General features: G+C 42.0%; 1 protein-coding gene across 1 annotated transcript in view; it reads right to left on the reverse strand.

Moving 5' to 3' along the window:
- The window catches only part of BLVRA (biliverdin reductase A), a 43828-nt gene extending 22723 nt beyond the window's left edge, over positions 1-21105 (reverse strand). Inside the window, exons 1-2 of the mRNA XM_069083735.1 lie at positions 20969-21105; positions 13869-13939 (exon numbers count right to left, since the gene is read on the reverse strand). Coding sequence (XP_068939836.1) covers positions 13869-13889 — 21 coding nt within the window. The 5' untranslated portion in view covers positions 13890-13939; positions 20969-21105. The remainder of the gene's footprint in view (positions 1-13868; positions 13940-20968) is intronic.
- Between the last annotated feature and the right edge of the window lie 1470 nt (positions 21106-22575).

Here is a 22575-nt window from a genome sequence, read left to right on the forward strand (position 1 = left end):
TTTAGGAGCTATCTAGTTCTCTGTAACTGACATAGATGAACATGAAGAGCAACCAAGTGCAAAGTTATTACTTATTACTGTCTCCTTGTCCCTCGGAATCTCCAACATGGATGAAAACTCTTCTGAAAGTCACAGCCTAAGCACTAAAGGTTGATTTCCTCCTTTTCCTGTCTCCCCTTTCCAGTGGTGGGGGGAACTTTCCCCATAGATCTGTGAAGCAACAAGCCAGGGCAGGCTCAAACAGAAGGATCCGCCAATTCACCTTTGGATAATTCCAATAAAACCATCAAAAGCACCAAAGGGCTGCATTTCTTGAGACTCTGACCCTGGGAGCATGGCCTGGCCCCTTCATCCTCTCCTGTACCCTTCTTCCAAAATAAGCCACCCAATCATAAACTGCCCAGGCAACCGCTACAAGAGAAAAATCTACTCTTATCACAGTTTGAAGAATTTCAGAACACAAGATTACAAATAAACTGATGATGATGATGATGATGATGATGGCGGTGGCCGTGGCAGACAATTATAGCACACTGTAAGGCTTGCACTTCACCTGAATCATCTCATAAAGTTCCTTTAAGCTCTCACATCCTAGCCTCTGTATTCAGCCTAATCACAGACTGCACCTTGGCAGGGGCTTAACACTTAAGTCTGACCTTGTCAGTTTAAATTTGCTTTATCCCCCCCCCCCAGATGGCCTAAACCCCTTTGTCCTGTTTCTTAAAGGTCATAAGATCACAATTATAGAGTTAGGGGGAGTCTCAGAAGCCCATCTAGTTCAATTTCTTCATGTTACAAATAAGGAAACTGAGGCCCAATGAGGTTTAATGACATTGAAGCCCAGATAATTAAGAGGCAGTGATCAGATTTGAACCCAGATTCTCTTGCTTCAGACTCAAAGTTCTTAACACATCCATGACTGGCACGGACTTTATGACAGATTCCATGCTGGAGAAGAGAATTCACCTCTAAGACTTGGTTTTGTCATTTACATGTGTTGCCAATAGGCAGTGGGAGATGCCTTGGTCTCACTGGCTTGATCTTAACCATGAATTTTCTCTTGATTAGAGCCATTCTCCATCCTAACAAACGAGTGAAAAGCTGTTAATACATTTACAAACTATTATCTATTAAAGATGAAGATTTAGCTGTGTCTGCTCTCATAAGAGAAACCACCTAGTTTCTCCCCTCTGGTAGAATAAATCTGTGAGCCCTAATGAACAGGTCAATCAATCACTAAGCCTTTATCAAGTGGTATTTATGCACCAGGCACTTTGTTAAGCTCAGAGGATATAAAGAAAAATAAAAACCATCTTTGTCCTTGAGGAGCTTACATCCTAATAGGCTTTCCTTTTTAGGTCTATACAGGCTCTAATCAAAGTATATGCAAGGTAACCTTGGAGAGGAAGGCACCAGGAGCTGGGGGTACCAGGAAAGACCTCCTGAAGAATGTGGCACTTGAGCTGAAGTTCTAAGAGGGAGATATGAAGCGGGAGAGAGCGTGATAGGCATGGGGGGCAGCCAGAACAATGGCATGAAGACAAAAGGCAGACTGTCATGTATGAGCCTGGATTGTAGAGGGGGAAACTAAAAGGAAATGGGGTATAGCAAACCCTTGTACAGAAAAGTAGGTCTCTATGAGTTTACCATGGCTAATTCCAGATAAACACTGAAAAGGGACAATGAACTTTATAAGGAGGTATGGGGGGGGGGCGGGGTGAGGGCAGAAAAAAGTCTGAATTTCCAGTTCCCTGAAGTGAATAAAAGTATGGGTTCATGCAAAATGAATGAAAATATATTATCAATACTATCCTCCCTTCCCCTCAAAAAAAAAACCAACCTTTAAAAAGTTCTATAATTAAGAGCTGGAAATCACAAAAAACTGTGCTAGACCTGATGTTACATGCACTGGCATTTTGGTTATACTTCAATGTACAGAATCATATAGCAACAATAATAACAGTACTAGCTAGTTATTAGTTATCAAGGAGCTAAGAGATCCTGGTGGGAATTTTATTTCTGTCACTTGCTAGCTGTGTGATCTTCAAGATTTTCCAAGAGCTTTACAAGTATTTTATCCTTATAACAATCCTAGAAGAGAGCTGTTATTATTATCTTCAATTTACAAATTAGACAACTGAGGCAGACATTGGTTAAGTGGTTTGCTCAGGGTCACCCAACTAGCAAGTGACTGAAACCAGATTTGAACTCAGGTCTTCCTGACTCCAGATTCAGTACTCCATTCACTATGCCACCTAGCTATATGATCACACTTTAATGGATCCATGATCTCATTAATGGGGTCATTTCCTTCAAATCACAACTCATCCATGTCTTCTCAAACTGGTAGACTCTTATCCATACCCACAACAAGGGAGACACACTCTATAAGCCTAAGAAAACATAGCTTTTTACTACACATAGCTAGACAATCAGGAATCTGGATACTTTGGCTTCTCCATTTCTAAGCTATGCAATGTACTGCCCTGAATATAGCAGACATGACTAAATACCATTTCCTATGCAAGCATGAGCTTATTCATTACAAAGCACTTTTACATTTCACTTGTCTGTCAAAACCGTCCTGGAGGTAGGTCAGGCCAATAGTTAAATTTCCTACAGCCCATTTTAACAAAGGAGAAAACTGAGACTCAGAAAGATTAAGCAATTTATCACCAAGATCACACAGCCAGCAATGAACAGAAGTGAAGTTCCAACTGGGATCTTGTAGCTCCTGGGTCACTCAAGTCCAGTAATTTTTTTTTTAATTTTCATCTCTAAGTGTTTAGCAATAGTTCTTCTGAAAGATTCCACAGACACAAAATGTACTGATTTCTTATTTAAGAAATATGTTTGACATGTATAACCTATATCAAAATACTTGATGTCACAGAGAGGGAGGGAAGAAGGGAGAGAATTTGAAACTGAAAATTTTTAAGAATGAGTTGTTAATGGGGCGGTTAGGTGGTACAGTTAGTAGAGCACCAACCCTGGAGTCAGGAGGACCTGAGTTCAAATCCGGCCTCAGACACTTGACACAATTACTAGTCGTGTGACTTTGGGCAAGTCACTTAACCCCAATTGCCTTCCAAAAAAAATAAAGCAAAAAAAAAAAAAGGATGAATTGTTAAAAATTTTTACATATAATTGGAAAAAATAAAGTATTATTTTTTAAATACTTGGAAGGAGAACAATTTATACAATAATACCACCACCATAAAGACAAACAATGGTGATAAACTCAAAACCTCTGATCAATGCAATGACCAACCAATATCCCAGGAAACTCATGATAAAACCTACTTCCCACACCTTGACTGAGAAGTTGTTCGTCCTTCGTTCTCAAAGAAGATCATGGCATGAGGAAGATGATGTCATGACATGCAAATCAGTTAGATTTAAGTAAGTGAGGGCTATGCCAATTCACCAACCTCACTTTCTTCTCCAGAGCCATCTGAGTCCAGTGGCAAGATACAGATCAGGACAACTAGAAATGACCCTATAATAGGGACTCTGGGAATGGACATGTATTTTTTGGATGTGGCTGATGCAGGAATTTAATTTTGCTTGAATAAGTATGTTTGTTACAAGAGTTTTGTTGGTGATGGTGTTCCCCCCTCCTCAAATGGGGAGGGGGAATTACGAAAAGGAAAAAAATAATTTTGGTTCATTTAGAAAATTAATTTTAAAAAATATTTACTTGGAACTCAATTTTTACTTTTTCTTTTAAAAAAATTTAGAGCTTTGGCTCTACCACCTTGTGACCTGACTCATGCCAAAAAGGAGAGACCATCTTACCTTTTTACATCCTTTTTTCCATTCTCTAGGGGCTTTTCCCTTTTGAATCACAGATTTTAAAACTATAAGAGACCTCAGATTCCATCTGACCCAGCCCCTTCATTTTTTCAGATAAGTGAACTGAAGCAAAGGGAAATTAAGTAACTTGTCCAAAGTCCCCAAGGTAGCAAGTGTCAGAGGTGAGATTTACCTGTGACTTCCGGGTCAGTGTTCCTTCTTACTACAACACACTGCCTCCAACATCAGGTATAGCCTTTCCTCTCTGACACCTCAGAGGATTTCAGAACAGCCATTTGAGTTCAGATGTTACTGTTTTAGTTTTTCAAAGGAAAAATTTGGATTTAAAAAAACATTGTTTTTTAAATTGATGTTTCCACTGTTTTTATTTTTGAAACATCAGCCACTGGGACCATTGGAAAGCAGAGAATGCAAAGGCTGGAGTAACGATGCCCTCTGCTGGTCTCCTGACCATCTGCATTTCATATATTCTGAGGGTATAAAGGGAATAATGTCTTTGTTTCAGGAAGGATATCTATCTCATGAACCTAATCCAGCCTGTATCTGTAGGCATGGTCAGAGAAATAGATAAATCCCAAACGCATCATATAAATCGAGTATCTTACTGCATTCCTACTTTTTCCTTCTTCCACTCAAATCAGTTTTTCTCTCTTTGGAACTATTTATTTTTTTCTCACTTTTCTGCTATAGTGGCAACCACACTGGCATACCCAGGATGGCTGCTAGCACAGGTTCTTAGATCTGCTTTACTAAGAAAGATAGCTGTTTAAGAGGTCAAAAATCTTTTTTTTAATTACATTCACTAGCTCAGGGGAAAAGTCAGCACCTCCAACTTCAGAGAGACTAGAAACAGAAAATACAAGCAGAGAAATTAAAACCGACAGACAGGGCTCTGACTGCCTAAATCAACTACACTTTACATACATCCCTGGATTGAGGGAGCAGGGAGCTCTGAACATACAGCCACTCACAATCTTGACCAGGGAATCCTCCTCATAAACGAGCCCCCAAAGCAAAATACCAAGAGTATATGTGTGTGTGTATGTATGTATGTATGTATGTATGTATGTATGTATGTATATATGTACTTCTCAGAGCCAGAAGGCATCACAATCCTCCTGACTCAGTACCTGATTAGAAATTAGCAAAAGGTGTGAAAGCCTTCCTACCAACAAGCCTCCCCTAAGCAAGCTTCCCTTAATGGGCTCTATGTGAGGCCTATTAACGAGTGGGGAGGATCTTAAATCCCATTCACATTACATCTGCTCTACAGAATAACTATGTGGAGAGCTTTCATTCATTTCAAAAAAGACCATTAAGACTTACAAGTCCTATTTTGTAAACAAATGGAAATCTGAGACTTGGGCAAAGACCCAGAGCTGAGAGTTGGAAGCCTTGAAACTGAGTTCCAGGTCTGAGGCATCAGCTGTGTAGTCTTGGCAAAGTCCTTTCTTTAGTTTCTCTGAGCTACATAGTAAAATAGGTCTTAGAACACCTTCATTCCTTTCCTTTCAGCATAATTGTGAGGGAATTACAGTAACACAAATATGCTGCTGTTATTATTCTACTAGATTGAGGACCTCTAATTTTAAAAATCTGGGTGACTATGTGACTAAGCCACTTAGCCTTCTCTGGGCCTCAGTTCCCCCATATGAAAATGAGGAGACAGAACTTAATGGATTATATGGTCCAGCTGTAAATTGACAATTTTAAAAATGATTAGTGGACTTTGGAAAAGGAAGTAGTGATCAATCACCAAGAACCAGCACAGCTTCATTAAGAACAGACTAACAGAGGTGGCTAGGCGGTGTGGTGAATAGAGCACCAGACCTGGAGTCAGGAGGTCCTGAGTTCAAATCCAGCCTCAGACACTTAACACTTACTAGCTGTGTGACCTTGGGCAAGTCACTTAACCCCAACTGTCCTGCCTTCCCCCCTCCAAAAAAAAGTAAAAAAAAAAATAGACTAATGATTCTCTCTCTTTTTTTTTTTGACAGAGTCACTGGACATATCAGGGGAATGCTATGTTTTTGGCAAAGCATTTGAAACTTATGGTAATCTCATCAAAAGGATAAAGAGATGTGGGATAGTTAATAGCAAAATCCTGTGCATTTGGAAGCAGTTGCTTAGCCTGACCCAACAAGCTTGGATCTTTGATGTAAACAGGCAATGGCACATTGAAATAAGCATGACACAAAGCTGGGCCGGCTCACTAACACAATGGGATCAAAGAGACAGGCTTCAAAAAGATCTCAAAAGACCAGACAAATCAGCCAAACTTATCAGCTGAAACAAATCAGAAATGTACAAAGTCTTACTTTTGCATTCCAAAAATTATCCTCACTGACACAAAATGGGGAAGAAGAGTGAGACAATGGTTTATCTGAAAAAGATCCTGGGGTCCTAGTGAACAACATGGTCAGTACATGTTAACAATGCAATAAGGCAGGTCAGAGAGCTAACATGACAGTAGACCATCTTAGAAAAGCTCAATGTCCAGGAGTCCCAGGGAGGTGATGGTCCTACTGCATTCAACCTTGACCAGTACACATGCAGTATTGCATCAATTCTTACAGTTTTATTTTAGGAAGGACACTCATAAGCAGACTGGTGGAGCAGTGGCTAAGACACTGGACCTAGAGTCAGGAAGACCTTAATTTAAATCCAGCACCAGACACTTACTAGCAGTGTGACCTTGGGCAAATCACTTGGCCTCAGTTTTCTCAACTATAAAATGGGGGTGATAATAGCAACTACCTCCCAGGGTTGTTATGAGGATCGAATGAGACAATACTTATAAAGAACTTTTAAAAAAAAGTTAAGGTGCTATACAAATGCCAGTTATCCCCATCATGATTATCATCATCATAAGCCAGAGAGTGTCCAGAGAAGAGCAACCAGGAAGGGGAAACTCACTGAGTTCATAGCACATAAAAACTAACACAAGGTTTGTAGCTGTTCAGTCATTTCAGCTATGCCCAATCCTTCGTGTCCCCTTTTTCTTGGCAAGGACACTGGAGTGGTTTGCCATTTCCTTCTCCAGATTATTTTACAGATAGGGAAAATGAGGCAAGCAGGGTGAGGTGACTTGTCCAAGTTCACACGGCCAGTGAGCGTCTGACTCCAGACCCCAGGATCCACAGGGGACATTCATGTCATAGTGATACATTAAATACCACTTCCTCTAACCACTGATAACAGACCAGACATCATAGATGCAGGAGTGTGGGGGATCTTGATGGAAGACTGTAAGTCCTACTCCCTCACTTTAACGGCGAGCAGACTAAGGCCCAAGAAGCTGAGGGACCTGTCTAATTGCACAACAATTAGCAGCAGAATAAAATTTGGAACCCAGGTCTCCAAATCCAAATTCATCATGCATTTCACTGCTCTAATCACCTTGCGCTGTAACACAGAAGAGAGGGTAGACCTGGTCTGCTTGTTCTCTGAGGGCAGAATTAGAAATAACCAGGAGAAGGGGGGAAAAGGCAAATTTTAATTTGGAATAAACAAAAACTCTAACATTTAGATCTGTCAAAAAATTGAAGAGGCTGCCTTTCTGAAGAGATTGTGGAAAGGCTTCAAAGCAATGATGATTCTCTGCCCAGGATGTCTTCTAGGGGATTCTGGGTTAGGTAGCAGTTGTAATAGATGCCCTTGGATTTCCCATCCAAGTTGGGTGTACTGGGATTCTGTGATCTGACATTGCCCACAGCCTTTTCCTGGCACCTCTCACCCTATTCCCTCAGTACCCTTATGCCATCACTTGTGTGAGACCTCCTGGCACGGACTGGTAGTCAGGCCTGTCCTCCCTTCCAATGCTCCCAAATTACTGATAGGGATTAAACAGCCAGTGGTCTCTAACTCCTGCCTCCATCTCTTCCCTACCCCCTTCCTCCTTAACCACTTTAAATCTGGCTTCTATCTCATCACTTCCTCTAGGCTCTCCAATGTCAGCAATGGCCTCCTTATTGCAAATCTAAGCCCCTTTTCTCACACTATTTCAGTTTTCTCAGGACCAAATGTCTTATCTTCTTTTAGCTGGCCAAAAAATGCTATGGATATTGGGGTTCGACAAGACTTAGTTATTGGTCTCTTGCATATATAACTGAATATACATACATATCTACATAGAAATGTGTATGGGTATACATACATATGTGCAGATATCTCCATGTGCACATGGAGATATATCTCCATGCCTATCTACATCTATACATATACATATGTAAATGTATGTATATAGAGAGATCAGTATGTATATGTGTACATATGTGTCTGTGTGAATGCAGGGAACCAAGAACTGAGTATTATTGAACCCCAAAATTTATAATATTTTAGATATGTATGTTTCTGTATACCTAAAGATATCTATATACACATATATGTATAAATATATATACATAAATACATGTATAAACACATAGATGCACAGATAGATAGATAGATCTCCTTTCTCTCAGAGAACTCAGTCATTCTCTTGTCAGCTATTCACTCTATGACAATGATGTCCGAATCTCCATGTACCCTTCTGCTGAGTTCCATTCCTAGAACTCAACCTGCCAGAGATTTCCACTTGACTGCATTCCTATCTCCTGAAATTCCACAGATCAAAGAATGAACCAGTTTCCTGGCTTCACACAAAGGATCTACATCTCTCGGTGTCCTTTGGCCTGTTTATTACTCTTCACTCCCTAAGTTAAATGACTTTCCTTCTGAAGGTTGCTTGTAATCTTTCTCTTCCTTTTCCCCACCTCCACGCCAATTCTGGCTTATATGACCTCATACTTGGATTTCCTCAACAGCAATATAACTGGCCTTCCTGATGTCTGGCTCTTACCACTTTTTCTTTTCAGAAAAATCTCAAATGTGAACAAACACATACATACTGGAAGGCAGGTACTGTGTTTTACTATGTGTTCTATTATGTACTACTATTGGGTACTATTTTTTTTTTGCCTTTTGGAGGGCAATTGGGGTTAAGTAACTTGCCCAAGGTTACACAGCTAGTATTTTTGTGTGGATATTAAGTGTCTGAGGCCAGAACTGAACTGAGGTCTCCCGACTCCAGGGCCAGTGCTTGAGCTCAGTGCACTGAGCCACCTAGCCGCCCCTTATTGGGTATTATTTTACTACTGGAGTCAAGATTAGTCTTTTTATTGATCTGAATTCTGGTCTCTTTAGCATTATTTTCCTTTTCGTTATTATCGTGAGCATGTAAAAACCAATGATGGCAAATTCAAATAGGAACAGGAAATTTTACATAACGAGCCTTTCAGGCTGCACATTGAATTAGAAGATCACATATCAACATTATCTACATTCTGTTGTGTTTTTATTTATTTTCTTAAATATTTCCCAATTATATTTGAATTTAGGGGAGGGTGTTGAGGGCCAGGGCACTGTGTCTTTGATACCGCTGGTATAGACTGTTCTTTTCGTTTAGCTTGCTTCACTTTGAATGCAGTAGCTGGTATTTCTGTAGCAATGTACAAAGGGTTTTCCTCAGTCCAGAGGGAAATGCAGGCAAGCAGGATGGCTCTGAAAGTCACATGCTGAAATAGACTGAATACTCAAAAGGAAAAGCAAGCTATACATAACAGACTTGTGGTTTCAGGTACAACCCTCTTTTTTCCATTAAACTTTGTATATGGAAATGTTCGTTTGATTTGGTATTTGTTAAGTTCAGAATCTGTTAAATCAAGGAAGGGGAAAAGGTGCTTTTCTCATGATGCTCCTGAGAAGCGTGTCATAGCACAAGGATTATCACCTCCATCTCAAAGACGAGGAAGTTGAGGAACAAAGAATTTAAGTGATTTGTCCAAGGTCTCAAATGAGTAAGTAACAGAACTGAACCTTCAGGGCAGTCCTCTACATTCCAACCTCAGCGATCTTTGCGCTACACCACACCACTGATGTGGCGATTTGGCAAATTCATTTAAAACATGGGAGAAAGGGCACTGGAACCAGCATGACAGTAAACACAGGGTAGTGCCTTGTATGGTAGTATCACAAAGAAGCAAATGCCCAGAAGACAGGTAGAGATAGCCCAACTTCCCATTAAAGTCCCCCCCCCAAATTCAGGTTTTAGGGGAAGAAAAGAATACAGAAAACTGTTGAAGGGGTGCTTAGCACACAGATTCTTCCTTCTCTTTCTGAGACAAAGAATTCCCCTTCCCCCAAACAGGATTACGGATCAAGGGGCAAACCTGGACAGGAGCCACATCCTCAATTCTAAACTCTCTGAGGATGAGGACAAATAACTTCTTTGTTATCCTTCCCCACAGTGCCCACTTGGCATTTTGTATAAAGTATATAGACTATGAACATAAATGGAAAATTAAACCACATCCTGCCCAGGATGTGACCAGCTTGGCTTGTTAACAGTTGGTAATCAATCCCATCTTACGTAATATTTGATCATGTCTTATTCTTTTCATAAAAAAAATTTCTCATCATCATCATTATTATCATATAAGCATTTATATTACACAGTATTTTCCTCAAATAACCTTGTGAGACTGGTAATGCAAACATGGCATCCCCTTTCTAGAGGCTGGCTGTTTGGGGGGCTTTGGGTTGGTTGGTTTTCAGCAAAGAAACAGAAGATAAGAATGTTCACCACAAGGTGGCGTTTTAGAAGTGTTCTGAACCAGCAGATTTCAGGGTAGGAAGGAACACATTCATATATAATAGTACCTTTAAAAATAGTAAATGTGACAAAAGGAAGTAATATTAGGAAGTCATCTTTTCACAGACCACCATCAAAAAGACCAGAACCAGTGAAATTCTCAGCACTCAGCAGCACTCATTCAGAGAAAATATAGAGAACAGAGACTAGAGATCATAGAATCCAACACCCTTCATTTTACAGATGGGGAAACTGAGGGTGAGGGAGGAAAAGTGACTCTCCCAAGGTCACAAAACTAACAAAGGGGAAAGTCAGGATTTGAACCCTGGTATTCTAACTTCAAATCCAGAGCCCCTTTCTACTACTCAACCTTAAACGCTTATTTATTCTTTCATTCTATAGCTATTTATTGAATATCTTCTATACACAAAGTATTATGCTGTGTTATAGGGTAGAAAAATATGAGTAAGGTATCTAGCCCCTACCCTTATTGGGACTTTCAGCCTAGCATATAGACATCATGGGAATCACAGGAATATAATTAATAGTATATAATAATTTTAGTAGTAGAATAATAATAATTCCTAGCCAGATAGGGCCATAGACATTCTCTACTCTGACTCCCTTAATTTTACAAATAAAGAAACTATGACCCAGAGATGATAAGCGACTTGCCTAAAGTAACACAGCTAATTAGTAGAAGGGTTGAGACAGGAACCCAAGTGTCCCGACCCAGCCTAGTGCTCTTTTCACCATATATGTGTGTGTGTGTGCATGTATATGTATGTGTGTATGTATATATGTATGTATATATGCATGTGTGTGTATAATGCATAAAACTGTAACAGAATACAGAACATGAAAGCACAAATAAGAGGGGAACAAAAACAACCCTGATGGGCTTCTGGGGAAAATCATTTCTGTCTGGGGAGAGGAGGAAGAAACCGCATTTGGACTATACACTTACCACACAGCATAGTGTAGTGGAAATAACCTTGGATCTGGTGTTAGAACATATGGCAAGTCCTAGGTCCCAAATAGTGTGGACATATGGACTGACTCCATGGTACAAATAAGGGTTTCCAGGATTCACACAGCCTATTTCTATTGGGCTGGAACTTGTAATATGCTGGTAAATGTTTAACAACAAGCTCCCTAGGGGGAAAAATGTGCCAGCCAGAAACTTTTGAGTTCCATTTGCATTATTAAAATTTTCTCCATTGCTTTCTTAAGTCTCAACAATCAACAAAATAATAAATCAGGAAGGTAGGTGGTGCACCAGCCCTGGAGTCAGGAGGACCTGAGTTCAAATTTGGCCTCAGACACTTGACATTTAACTAGCTGTGTGACCTTGGGCAAGTCAATTAATACCAATTGCCTTGCCTTTCCCCTTCAAAATAAAACAATAAGTCAAGCCCTAAAATGTTGCATTTGCTGATGTCCAATGTGTAAGTTGGAAATTTAACAATTGGCTCTTGAAGTCATTCAAATGGGCTTTAGCACACCTCTTCCTGGAATCAATTCCCATATACGACATAATTATAACTTCAAATAGCACATATTCAAATACATGCAACTACTTCAAAAGATTCATCGCTTGTATTAATCATGAAATAACAGCTGTACACATAGGGGCACACACAGATGCACACATATAATTAAATCTGTGATTTCATTGCTGTAGGGAACTTCCAGTATGGAAACTCCCTCTTATAATACAAATCAGCAACTTATCTGTAGCTTACAGTCTCAGTAGTGGATTAAATTATGTCATTCACTTGTTCCTTCAATAGATATTTATTGAGTACTTTCTACGGCCAAAGTATTATGCTAATTGAGGAATGAGGCCTACGTTGTCAAATGCTATCATTACAACAATTACTGTGCATAGCTAGTACTTCCTATTATAAGGAAGGATTTTAAGAAGAAGAGACTGATGCAAATTAACAAAACACACAATTTAGGATGCTGAAGTAAAAAACTGTTAGTGACAACTCCGGCTTTTACTAGTATTTTTAAGAAAGGATGAAGAGGAAAGGGCCCTCCTGTCCTCAAACTCAACAATACCTTCTTTAATGGTGACTTGGAAAGCAATGACTCCCTGTCTCTCAATACAATGTGGTTTTGCAAAATGTAGCACCTGATAAACTTTATTCCCTTCCAAAGGCACAGAATTTCACTAATATGTTTCCATTTCCTGAGGGTCCTGAACAATACAGACAAAGCTGGCAGAGGCAGGGCCAAACTTAGGGGGCAAGTGTCAAAAGCTTGGGAAGGTCCCTCCTTTGCTAAACCTGATTCCTCTATCTCCTTTGGTTGGGGTGGGGGAGATAACAAGTCTTTTATTTCCCACCTGGAGCTGAGGTTTAAATGCAAAAACTGTTGTGAAATAACCTAGCGACCAGTTCACACTAAGGCATAATAACTCATCTCAAAGCAAGAAGGGGGGAGTGGCACAGAAAAGCACATCAGATATATCTGAAGCTAGTGAGGGAATGGTACAAGGCAGAAGGAGCTTGAAAAGGGAGACTGGTAGGGGTTGCAAGACACACTTCACACTTGGGCCCTGCTAGGAACCTTTTCCATGGTCCTGAGCACCATAAAGTAGACAAGAAAGCAGGATTGTTGACTGGTTAACCAAGGAAGGGGACTTGGGACTGAACCTGTGATTTCATTAGCATAAGGAATTTCCAGATGATGAAACTCCCTTCACCAATACAAGTTGGCACCTTCCCTGCAACTTGAAATCTTAGAGAGATGCCTAGGGCCCTAAGAGGTTAAATGACTTGTCCAGGGTCACATAGCCAGTGCTGTATCACAGGTAGATCTTGAACCTGGGACTTCCCGACTTGCAGACCAGTTTTCTTTTCTTTTTCTTTTTATTTAATATTTTATTTTTTCCCAATATATGTAAAAACAATTTTTATCATTCATTTTTTAAAATTTTGTGTTCCAAAACCTCTCCTTCCCCTATCACTGAGAAGCCAACAAATTTATATAGGTTATACATGGCTATATACATATACAAAACATATTTCAGTATTAGTCTGTTGTGAAAGAAAAACAGACTCCCTCCCCCCTCAAAAAAAAATCCAAGAAAAATAAACTTAAAAAATGTTTGCTTCAATCTGCATTCAGCCTCTGTCAATTCTTTCTCTGGAGATTGATAGCATTTTTTCATCCTAAGTCCTTCAGAACTGTCAGACCAGCTTTCTACCCACTATTCCATGGTGTCTCTAAGGTTAGCATTAAAGTGGGGGAAAGAAGAATTATTTCTGAAAACAAGGACACATCAGAAGAGAAGGTTAAGCCCTAAGAACACAATAACAGAAGGAAAAGTTCTCAGATATCATTTCTCTGGCACCCCACGCAACAAGAAAGGACATTTCCCCGGTAACCTTGGCCACACTTACAGGCTTACCTGGGTATTAGCTGGAGCCATCAGGACTGCACTGGGCTACGTTATTGAAGTCTGGGATTGTGCAGCAGAGTCTAAGAAGACACAGCAGAAAAATAAAGGCTGTTGCAATGGGAGCAAATACTTCCCCAAAAAACCCCAAATAGCTCAGTTTCTCTCAGAAGAGCTTTGGGTCTAGCTGCTGTAGATAAATGAAGCTAGACGAGAACAGATAACCTTTCAGAGGATAGAAAGCAGGGGCCCCAATTCTTCTTTCTCATGTGATAAAGTGACACAGACCACAGAAAAGAAAGGGGCGTGAAGGGCAAGTCTAGCATACAGTACAGATGGTTAAAATGATCAGGGGCAGAGGTCAAGCAGAAAAGGAAGTTTGGAGAAGGGAAAAGCAGTGATACGATATTAAAAAAAAAAAACATTTTTTAAAAGTTCTTAATAAAAAACAACCTCCCCCTTGCACTCATTTGTGGTTCTTCCTTCAGAGTGCTGAAGAAAGGAAAGAAGAAATGTGATTAAAAGACAAGATGACAACAAACTCCAAATTAATAAGCTTTTTAACTGAAAGCATTTCTTAATTTACAAGGTCAGAGGCAGTGAGAAGGCACAGTGGAGAGAACACTGGGCCTGAAGTTAGAAAAACCTGAGTTCAAATCCAGCCTCAGACACTTGCTAGTCATGTGACCCTGAGCAAGTCACTTAACCCTGTTTGCCTCAATTTGTGAGTCTATAAAATGAGCAAGAGAAGGAAATGGCAAACCATTCCAGTTTCTTTGCCAAGAAAATCCCAAAAAGGGATCATGAATAGTGGGACGTGACTGAAAATACTGAACAACAACTTATTAACTGTGTGACCCTGTGAGACCTGTTTAGTCTCTGTTTGCCTCAGTTTCCCCAACTGTAAAATGGGGATAAAAATAGCACCCATTTCCTGGGGTTCTTGTGAAGATCAAATCAAATATCTGGAGAGTCCTTAACATAATACCTGGCACATAGGACGCCCCCCGCTTTTGGAACTCTGCCTTGCCTCTTCTACCATCCTGAGCACTGTGTTGGGGATGGAGTAGGCATGAAATCAGAGTGGTTGACTAGTTAATCAGGGATAGGATTAAGTATTCCATTCATCTAGAAATCTTTAGATTAAAATTAAAGTTCTAGGAAGGGGAAGGTTGGAGAATTAAATTTTAAAACAGAACCAATTATATACAGTGGCAATAAATGAAACACTTCAAGATGGTAGTGGATGAGCCCAGGGGATTGTTTCCCATATACCTACACCTGGTTCCTGCCATCACATTTCTCTCTCTTATCATTTATACCTGCTGGTACATTCTCTCACCCCCTACCCTCTCCAACTTCACATTCCTCTCCAGGATAGGACAAAATGTGAGCAAAGAACTCCATTGTGAAAAATCCTCAGAGATTAACTGAGGGAGCAAACATTCTGCCCAGAGCTCCAGGGTCCAACAGAGGACTGGAAGTTAGGTCACGTGTGTCCAAGGTTTGAGGAAAGCATAAAGGGTTAGGAGTCAGAAAAGCTAGATTTGGGGGGCCCCCTTCTGACATTTCCCAACTAGGAGAGCATGATCAAGTATTTTCACTTCTCTAGAACCAAGTTTCCCCTTGTAGAATGAGGAAGCTGGACGAGGTCATCTCAAAGGTTCCTTCTGAACTGAAGGATCTGGTCCAACTGATTCTTAGCAGCTTCTCTGACAGTGATGGAAAGAGACAGACAATAAATTCATAAGTCTGTGACTCCATACCTTGCCAGCAACATCCCATAATTACTTCCTTTCTGAAGTCTTCACCTTGCCTTATTTAATGCCCTTGTCTCACGTACAATGAAAGGCACCACCAACCCGGCCCAGGCAATAAACTTGTATCTTAAGATACTGAACAGACAAACCAGAAGTGTGGCTATAAAGTTAACCTAGGCTCAGTGAGATGAGCAATGAGAAATTATAGCTGAGTACCCGAAAGTCTGTCATAAGGAGCAAGGATTAGACTTTGGGGGTTTGCTGAAGGGCAGACCTTGGAGAAAGTAGGTAGAAGTTCCCAAGAGGTGGGTTTAGGTTTGATGTAAGGAATCACTTTTTCTAAAAACTGTCATTGTTCAGTCATGTCCAACTCTTTGACAATCTGTGAACCACACTGTCCATACTGGAGTGGTTGGCCATTTTCTTCTCCAAGAGATTGAGGCAAACAGAAGTTAAGTGAAACTGCCCAAGGTCACAGTAGCTAGTAAGCGTCTGATGCCGGATTTGAACTCCGGTGTCCCAGGCCCGGCACTCTATCCACTGAGCAACTAAGCTACCTCATTCTAGAGGTTTCTTGTTTTAAGTTGTTTCAGTCATGTCTGACTCTGTGACTTGGCAAAGATACTGGAGTGATTTGCCATTTCCTTCCCCAGCCCATTTGTAGATGAGGAAATTGAGGCAAACAGGGTAAAGTGACTTGCCCAAGGTCACAGGACTGGTAAGTGTCTGGGGCCAGATTTGAACGCAAGAAGATGAATCTTCCTGACTCCAGGCCTGCCTTCTATCCACTGCACCAACAAAGGTTAGAGCTCTCTAAAACTGAAAAAGGCTTCCTTGGGCGGCAGTGGGTTCCCCTTATTAAAGTTCTTCAAGCAAAAGTCGGATGATCACTTCTCTGGTGTGTGCAGTGGGATTTCTTATCGGACATGAGTTGAAATAGAGGGCCTTCTGAAGTCCCTTCCAATTCTGAAATTCCTGATAAGTCCTATTAAACAAGACAGAAGAGCTAAGGGTGTTAACCTTGCCATCACTACATGCATTTTTTTTTTTTTTAAGCAATCGGGGTTAAGTAACTTGCTCAAGGTTACAAGGCCAGTTATTTCCGGGTGTGGTGCTGAGTGTCTGAGCCCGGGATTCGATCTCCAGGTCGTCCCAACACTGGAGCCGGTGCTCTTACTCACTGAGCCACCTGGCCGCCCCTCACTACATGCATTTTAAATGACAGCTCAGGAATCTAGGATCAGCCCTTTGGGTAAAAGTAGGAGAGGAAAGCCATTACGCCCTTCTATTTCCCACCACCACCTCTGCCTCCTGGGCTGCTCCCAAGTCTGCCTCTGCCCATGGGCTGGCTGATGGCAGACTGGATCAACATCCTCTCTGCTGACTCCACCTTCTCCCCCAGTACAGTTTCCCAAATTTGTCTCCCAGGAAGAACCAAGTAAATGAAAACTTGGCATGCCATTCCAAATAGACCACCCCCTGGCCTCCTGAATGCCAAAAAGCCAGATACAAGTTTTAAAAAAAAGTCCTGCAGTTATCTGGCTATTTCCAAATATCTGAATGGCTGTTATGGTGAAGACAAAGCCCTAGATAAGAGACTAGAAGTCTGAGCTTTCATTCAGATATTCTGGCATCACAGAGAGTCTATTTGGACTTCATTAAGATAAACAACACTAAGTTGATTTCAGTTTAAGAAATGGGCAATGAATAACTGTAGCTTTTTATAAATCCTGAGTCAGCACCTGAAATTTTGCCCAAGACGCCCATATTGCCTAGGGCTGAAATGACTCAGATGCAAAGCTAAAGGAAAGAAAAACTTGCATATTCTGCATGGTCAACCTCAGATCACATGCTTTTCCCTTCGGGCCTGCTGCTATTGCTCAGTCATTCAGTCGGTCGTGTCTGACTCTTGGTGACCCCATGGACCCTACTGTCCATAGATACTGAAGTAGTTTGCTATTTCCTTCTCCAGCGGATTAAGACAAACAGAGGTTAAGTGACTTGCCCAGGGTCACACAGTTAGTGAGTGTCTGAGGTCAAGTTTGAACTCAGCCTTCCTGACTCCATGCCACTCTATCCACTGAGCCAACTGGCTGCCTCTTGCTACGATGCTATTTTCTTTGAGAGGGCAAAGTTAAAGGATTCATTTGGAGTCAGATGACATGAATTTAAAACCCTAACTCTGCCACTTAATAAACTGTGTAATGTTGGGCAAGTCACTTAACCCCTCTAGGTCTCAGTTTCCCCAGTTGTAAAATGAGGAGGGTGAACTATATGATCTCTGAGGTCCTTCTAGTTGTCAAACAGATAGTTCTCTAATCTAATAGCATGGATCATGGGACAGTCTAAAGAGAGGTGGATCTGGAGTTAGAGGACCTGGATATGAATCCTACCTCTGCCACTTACTAGAGATGATGTATGTGACCTTAGGTAAATTGTTTCCCTCTAGACTTCAGGATCCTGTTGGACCAGATGACCCCTTAGATACCCTCCAGCTCTCACTTCTACAGCCCTAATAATAATAAAGTTAGAACTGCAAGAGACCTTGAAGATGATGTAGTCCAACATCCTCCTTTTTATAAATAAGGAAATGGAGGTCCAGCGAGGCTGTCATTTGCTCAACAATACCTAAAATTTATAGGTTTGCTATGTGCCTGGTTAAGTATTTACAATTAGTAACTTATTTGATCCTCACAACCCAATCCTGGGTGGTAGTTGCTGTTATTATCACTATTTTACAGATGGGGAAACTGAGGCAAACAGTGGTTAAGTAACTTGCCCAGGTCCACACAACTAGTAAATGTCTCAGGCCAGATTTGAACTCAGGTTTTCCTACCCAGTCCCACACTTTACCCATTGAGTCACTAAGGTCACAGCTGGTCAGTAAAAGCTGGGCATCTTATCTATAAATCAAGTATTCTAAGGCAGGGGTGGGGAACTTGAAGCCTCTAGACCACATGGGGCCTGCTAGGTCCTCAAGTGTGGCCCTTTGACTGAATCCAAACTTCACAGAACAAATCCTTTTATTAAGGGGATTAGAATCTAAAGACTACACCTGGTACCCTACTCCTGTGAACAAGAGTGGGTGCCTCCAGAGTCCAAGGTCTAAAATTTCCCAGAAAACTGGAAACAACACTGTTGTGTGTCCTTCAGTTTCCCCATGATACCAACAGTGGTTCTTGTGAGGAGGATGCTTTATAAACCCAAAAGCACCACAGAAATCCAAGATGACAATATCACCAAATCATAGCTGGTGGGGGCCTCGGAGGTCATCTCATCCAACTGTCTCATTGGACAGGTGAGGAAACTGAGGCCTAGAAAACGGAAGTAACTTATCCAAGGTCACACAAATGCTGACAGACTTACATGTTCATTTCATGTTAGCTATTACTGAGCAAATGACAACCTCTCTGGACCTCAGTTTCCTTATTTATACAGTGTTGGATTACACCATCTTGAAGGTCTCTTGCATTTCTAACTTTTTTATTATTATTAACTGCCTGAAGACACAAAGGAGATCAATTCTGCCCAAAGGAGGGTTTTTAATTAAGAAACAAACAAAAAAAGATTGAGTGGGGGAGTGGATGAGAACAGACCCTCCCTCTTGCCGAAAGCAAGCAGACCCAGTATATTTATTCCTCAGACTCTCTTTCCCTATCTCTACCAAGAAAGAGTAAATCCAGAAGCAGTGGTAGAGCAGTCATCAGTTCAAGAAAAGAAAAAGATTTGTTGATTTAGTTTTGAATTGGCAGATATAGTTCTTTTATTTTATTTTTTAACTTTATTTTTATTTTCAGATCCAAATTCTCCCCCTCCCTCTAGCCCATCCCCCACCCAATGAGAAAGCAAAAAATATAACTTTTTTTACATATGAAGTCTGCAGATAAGCTTCAAGATAAGTCATTCTAACTGGGCCCAAGGCTGAGCGTACAAGGTTTCACTGGTCCAAGTCATTGGCATGAACCCTCTTGGTACCTCTTACTCTCTATTCTCCAACTCCCTGGGATTCCTGGTCAGAAGGGTTCCTGCTTCTGGGCTGAGGCCTCTCCTGAGATAAGACAAACAAGCCACTGCCCATCTCTAGGCCTCAGTTTCCTCATCAGTTAAAAAAAAGGAGTTGGACTGGTCACTTCTAGAAATCCTTCTAATTGTGACATTCAGCTCTTCTTTTCTCTGTCCATTCCCTTTGAATTTGGCTTTCTCTCTTTGTGTTAACATAAATCCAAGACTCCACAGCTTATGATCAGAATTGACCTTACACTTGGTGTAAAATCCCTTGGTTTTTACACAGGAGGAAACTGGGAACCAAAGAATTTAAGGAATTTGCCCAAGGGCACACAAGCAACAAACAGAAAAATGAGAATCTGGGTCCCTAGACTGTGAGTCAGATGCACTTTCTTCTGTTCCACACATACTTTTGAAAGATCATCAGTCCTTGTGCTGGTGTCAGTTAGTTATTAAGCATTTATTAAACACCTCTGGGTGGTAGCAGTGTCAGACAAGAGAAGGGGGTGTATATGAAAGATTTTACAAAAGTAGAAACAACAAGATGGGACCATATATTGCGACATGGAGGGTGAGGGAGAGCCTGAGTGACTAGAATGTAATGCGTCCCTGACAGTAACAGACAAGTTAGGAAGATGAGGTTTGGGGGAAAGCAGCTCAGTTTTGGACACGTCGAATTTAACGTGTCTGTAGTACATCCAGTTTGAGATGTCCAATAGGTACAGGGGGATGTGAGACTGGAGGTCAGTAGAAAGGTTAGGGCTAGAGAAAGCGATTTGAGAATTACCAGCATTACCAGAATCCCCAGGATCCAGTGGGATTGCCAGGTAAGAGCTCAGGACCGAGTCGTTGAGTCACCATGGTTAGTGGGCATCACGACTGTCACTCTACTGGAACTAGGAAGGAGGCTTTTGACATCATACGTGCAAGTGAAAGGGACTTCAAGAGTCACTTACTTCAGCCCCCTCATTTGACAGGTGAGGAAACTGAGGCCCAGGGAGATAAAGTGCCTCGTCCAGAGTCGCGCAGGTAGTAAGCCTCAGAGGTAGGCTTTGAGCTCCCCCGACTTAACATCGACCCTCTTCCCACCATCTAGTCCTGCTCCTCTGTTTTTACAGATGGAGAAACAGCCTCCAGAGTTAACCCGCAGAGGAGGGAAGCGGAGGCCGGGGCTCTTTACCCCACACAAGCTGAACCCAGAGCGGGAGTGGAGCATCGGGGGATGCGCGGCCTGAGCAGAGGGGGAGCGTGTGCGACCTCTCAGCCCGGGCCCACCCTCAGCACGGCCGGTACCCACTCTCAGCATCCCCCGGCGCCCTGAGGCTCCTCCCCAGACTACATGCCCACCTTTCTCCGGCCTGGCGCCTCCGCGAGCTCCCCACAGCTCCCACTCTTCCGCGGCAGCCAGGTGCCCGGGACCTATCACGCACCGCTCTCTCACCCCCCCCCCCCCCCCCCCCCCCCTCCGCCGCGGCCAGTCTTCCGTGGGAAGAGCCCCGGCTAGCCAATGAGAGCGCTGCCCCTGGAACCCTCCCGGTGTCTGAAGGAGGCGCGCGGAGCGGCCTGTGCTTGACCGAAAAGGAGTGGCCAGCGGAGATCCCGTGCTCGCCACCCATAGGCAGGCTCGGGCTGGGAGTGGGCTGGCCCCCCGTTCTCGGCTCTCCCGGGACGCAGGAATCTTTGGAGGCGCTTTGCGCAGGGCGGAAACTTGACGCCTTGAAGCAGTCCCCATTGGGTGGGAAGGAGCTGCTCCTCCAAATAACCCCAGTCCCAGTCCTCCTTAAGAGGCAGGCTCAAGACCTACCTGGGGACCCCCAGGCTCTGGGAATGACAGCTTCTGCGTCCCCTAAGAAAGCGACCGCAGAATGGAAAGAAATACAGCCATGAAACAAATTAGAACAGTCATGAAGACAGTGCAGTGATCAAACCTGAGATGGAGAATTGAATGAATCAAAAAGTACTGATTAGATGCTGACTACGTGTCGGACACCCTGCAAGGTTCTGGGGATACAAAGGCAAAAAGACCGTTATGCCCTCGTGGAGATGACATCCCAACAAGGGAGGGCAACACGATACAGGGAGTGAGCGACCTTTGCCCTCTAATCAGAGAGGTGGTGAAACACTGGTGCAGAACGAGGCTGTTCTGGTGGGTCCACATTCTAAGGGCTGGTTTCTCTTCCTTACCTAGAATTCTTTGTTATAGAGGAGACATTTCTGGGGCAGTGAGAAAGATGGTGTTGTTTTGTTTTGTTTTTTTAAAGCAATAACAAAACTTTTTTTTTTTTTTAAAGAAAATGTTTGACACAGACTCCATGGAGGGTATAAATAGGGTTGCAGCCAGTTACCAACAGTGACTTATGAGCAAGTGGTTTAGAGAGATAGCATAACACAAGATCTGAAGAGGAGGTGGGCTGGCCCCAGAACAAGGAAAACAAATAACAGATGGACAGTCCCAACGGTTTCCCAGGCACCCACAAAGCAGGAAATGATCTTGAAAAAAGCCTCTGGCATGTTGGATGGAACTTAGGTGAAGATTTTATAAGTGGATGCTGCCAAGAAACACACAGAGTGAGAAGGTGAGGATAGGTTGAGATCCAGACCATTGCCAAGAGTGCCCAAATTGGAATGAGCACATAGACCCATTGGAGTAATAACTACTCATATTTCTTTCTTTCTTTCTTTGTTTCTTTCTTTTCTTTCTTCCTTCCTTTCTCTCTTTCTCTTTCTTCCTTTCTTTCTCTTTCTTTCTTTTCTTCCTTCCTTTCTCTTTCCTTTTCTCTTTCTCTCTTTCTTCCTTCCTTCCTTCCTCTACCTCTCTTTCTTTCTCTCTATCTTTATTTCTTCCTTCCTTCCTTCCTTTCTTCCTTCCTCTTTCTTTCTTCCTTCCTTTCTTTCTTTCTTTCTTTCTCTTTCTTTCTTTCTTTCTTTCTTTCTTTCTTTCTTTCTTTCTTTCT

The sequence above is a fragment of the Petaurus breviceps genome, unplaced genomic scaffold (assembly GCF_028583685.1).
Source record: "Petaurus breviceps papuanus isolate PSGF00001 unplaced genomic scaffold, PetGlider_PUasm1.0 174, whole genome shotgun sequence".
NCBI classification, from domain to species: Eukaryota; Metazoa; Chordata; class Mammalia; order Diprotodontia; family Petauridae; genus Petaurus; species Petaurus breviceps.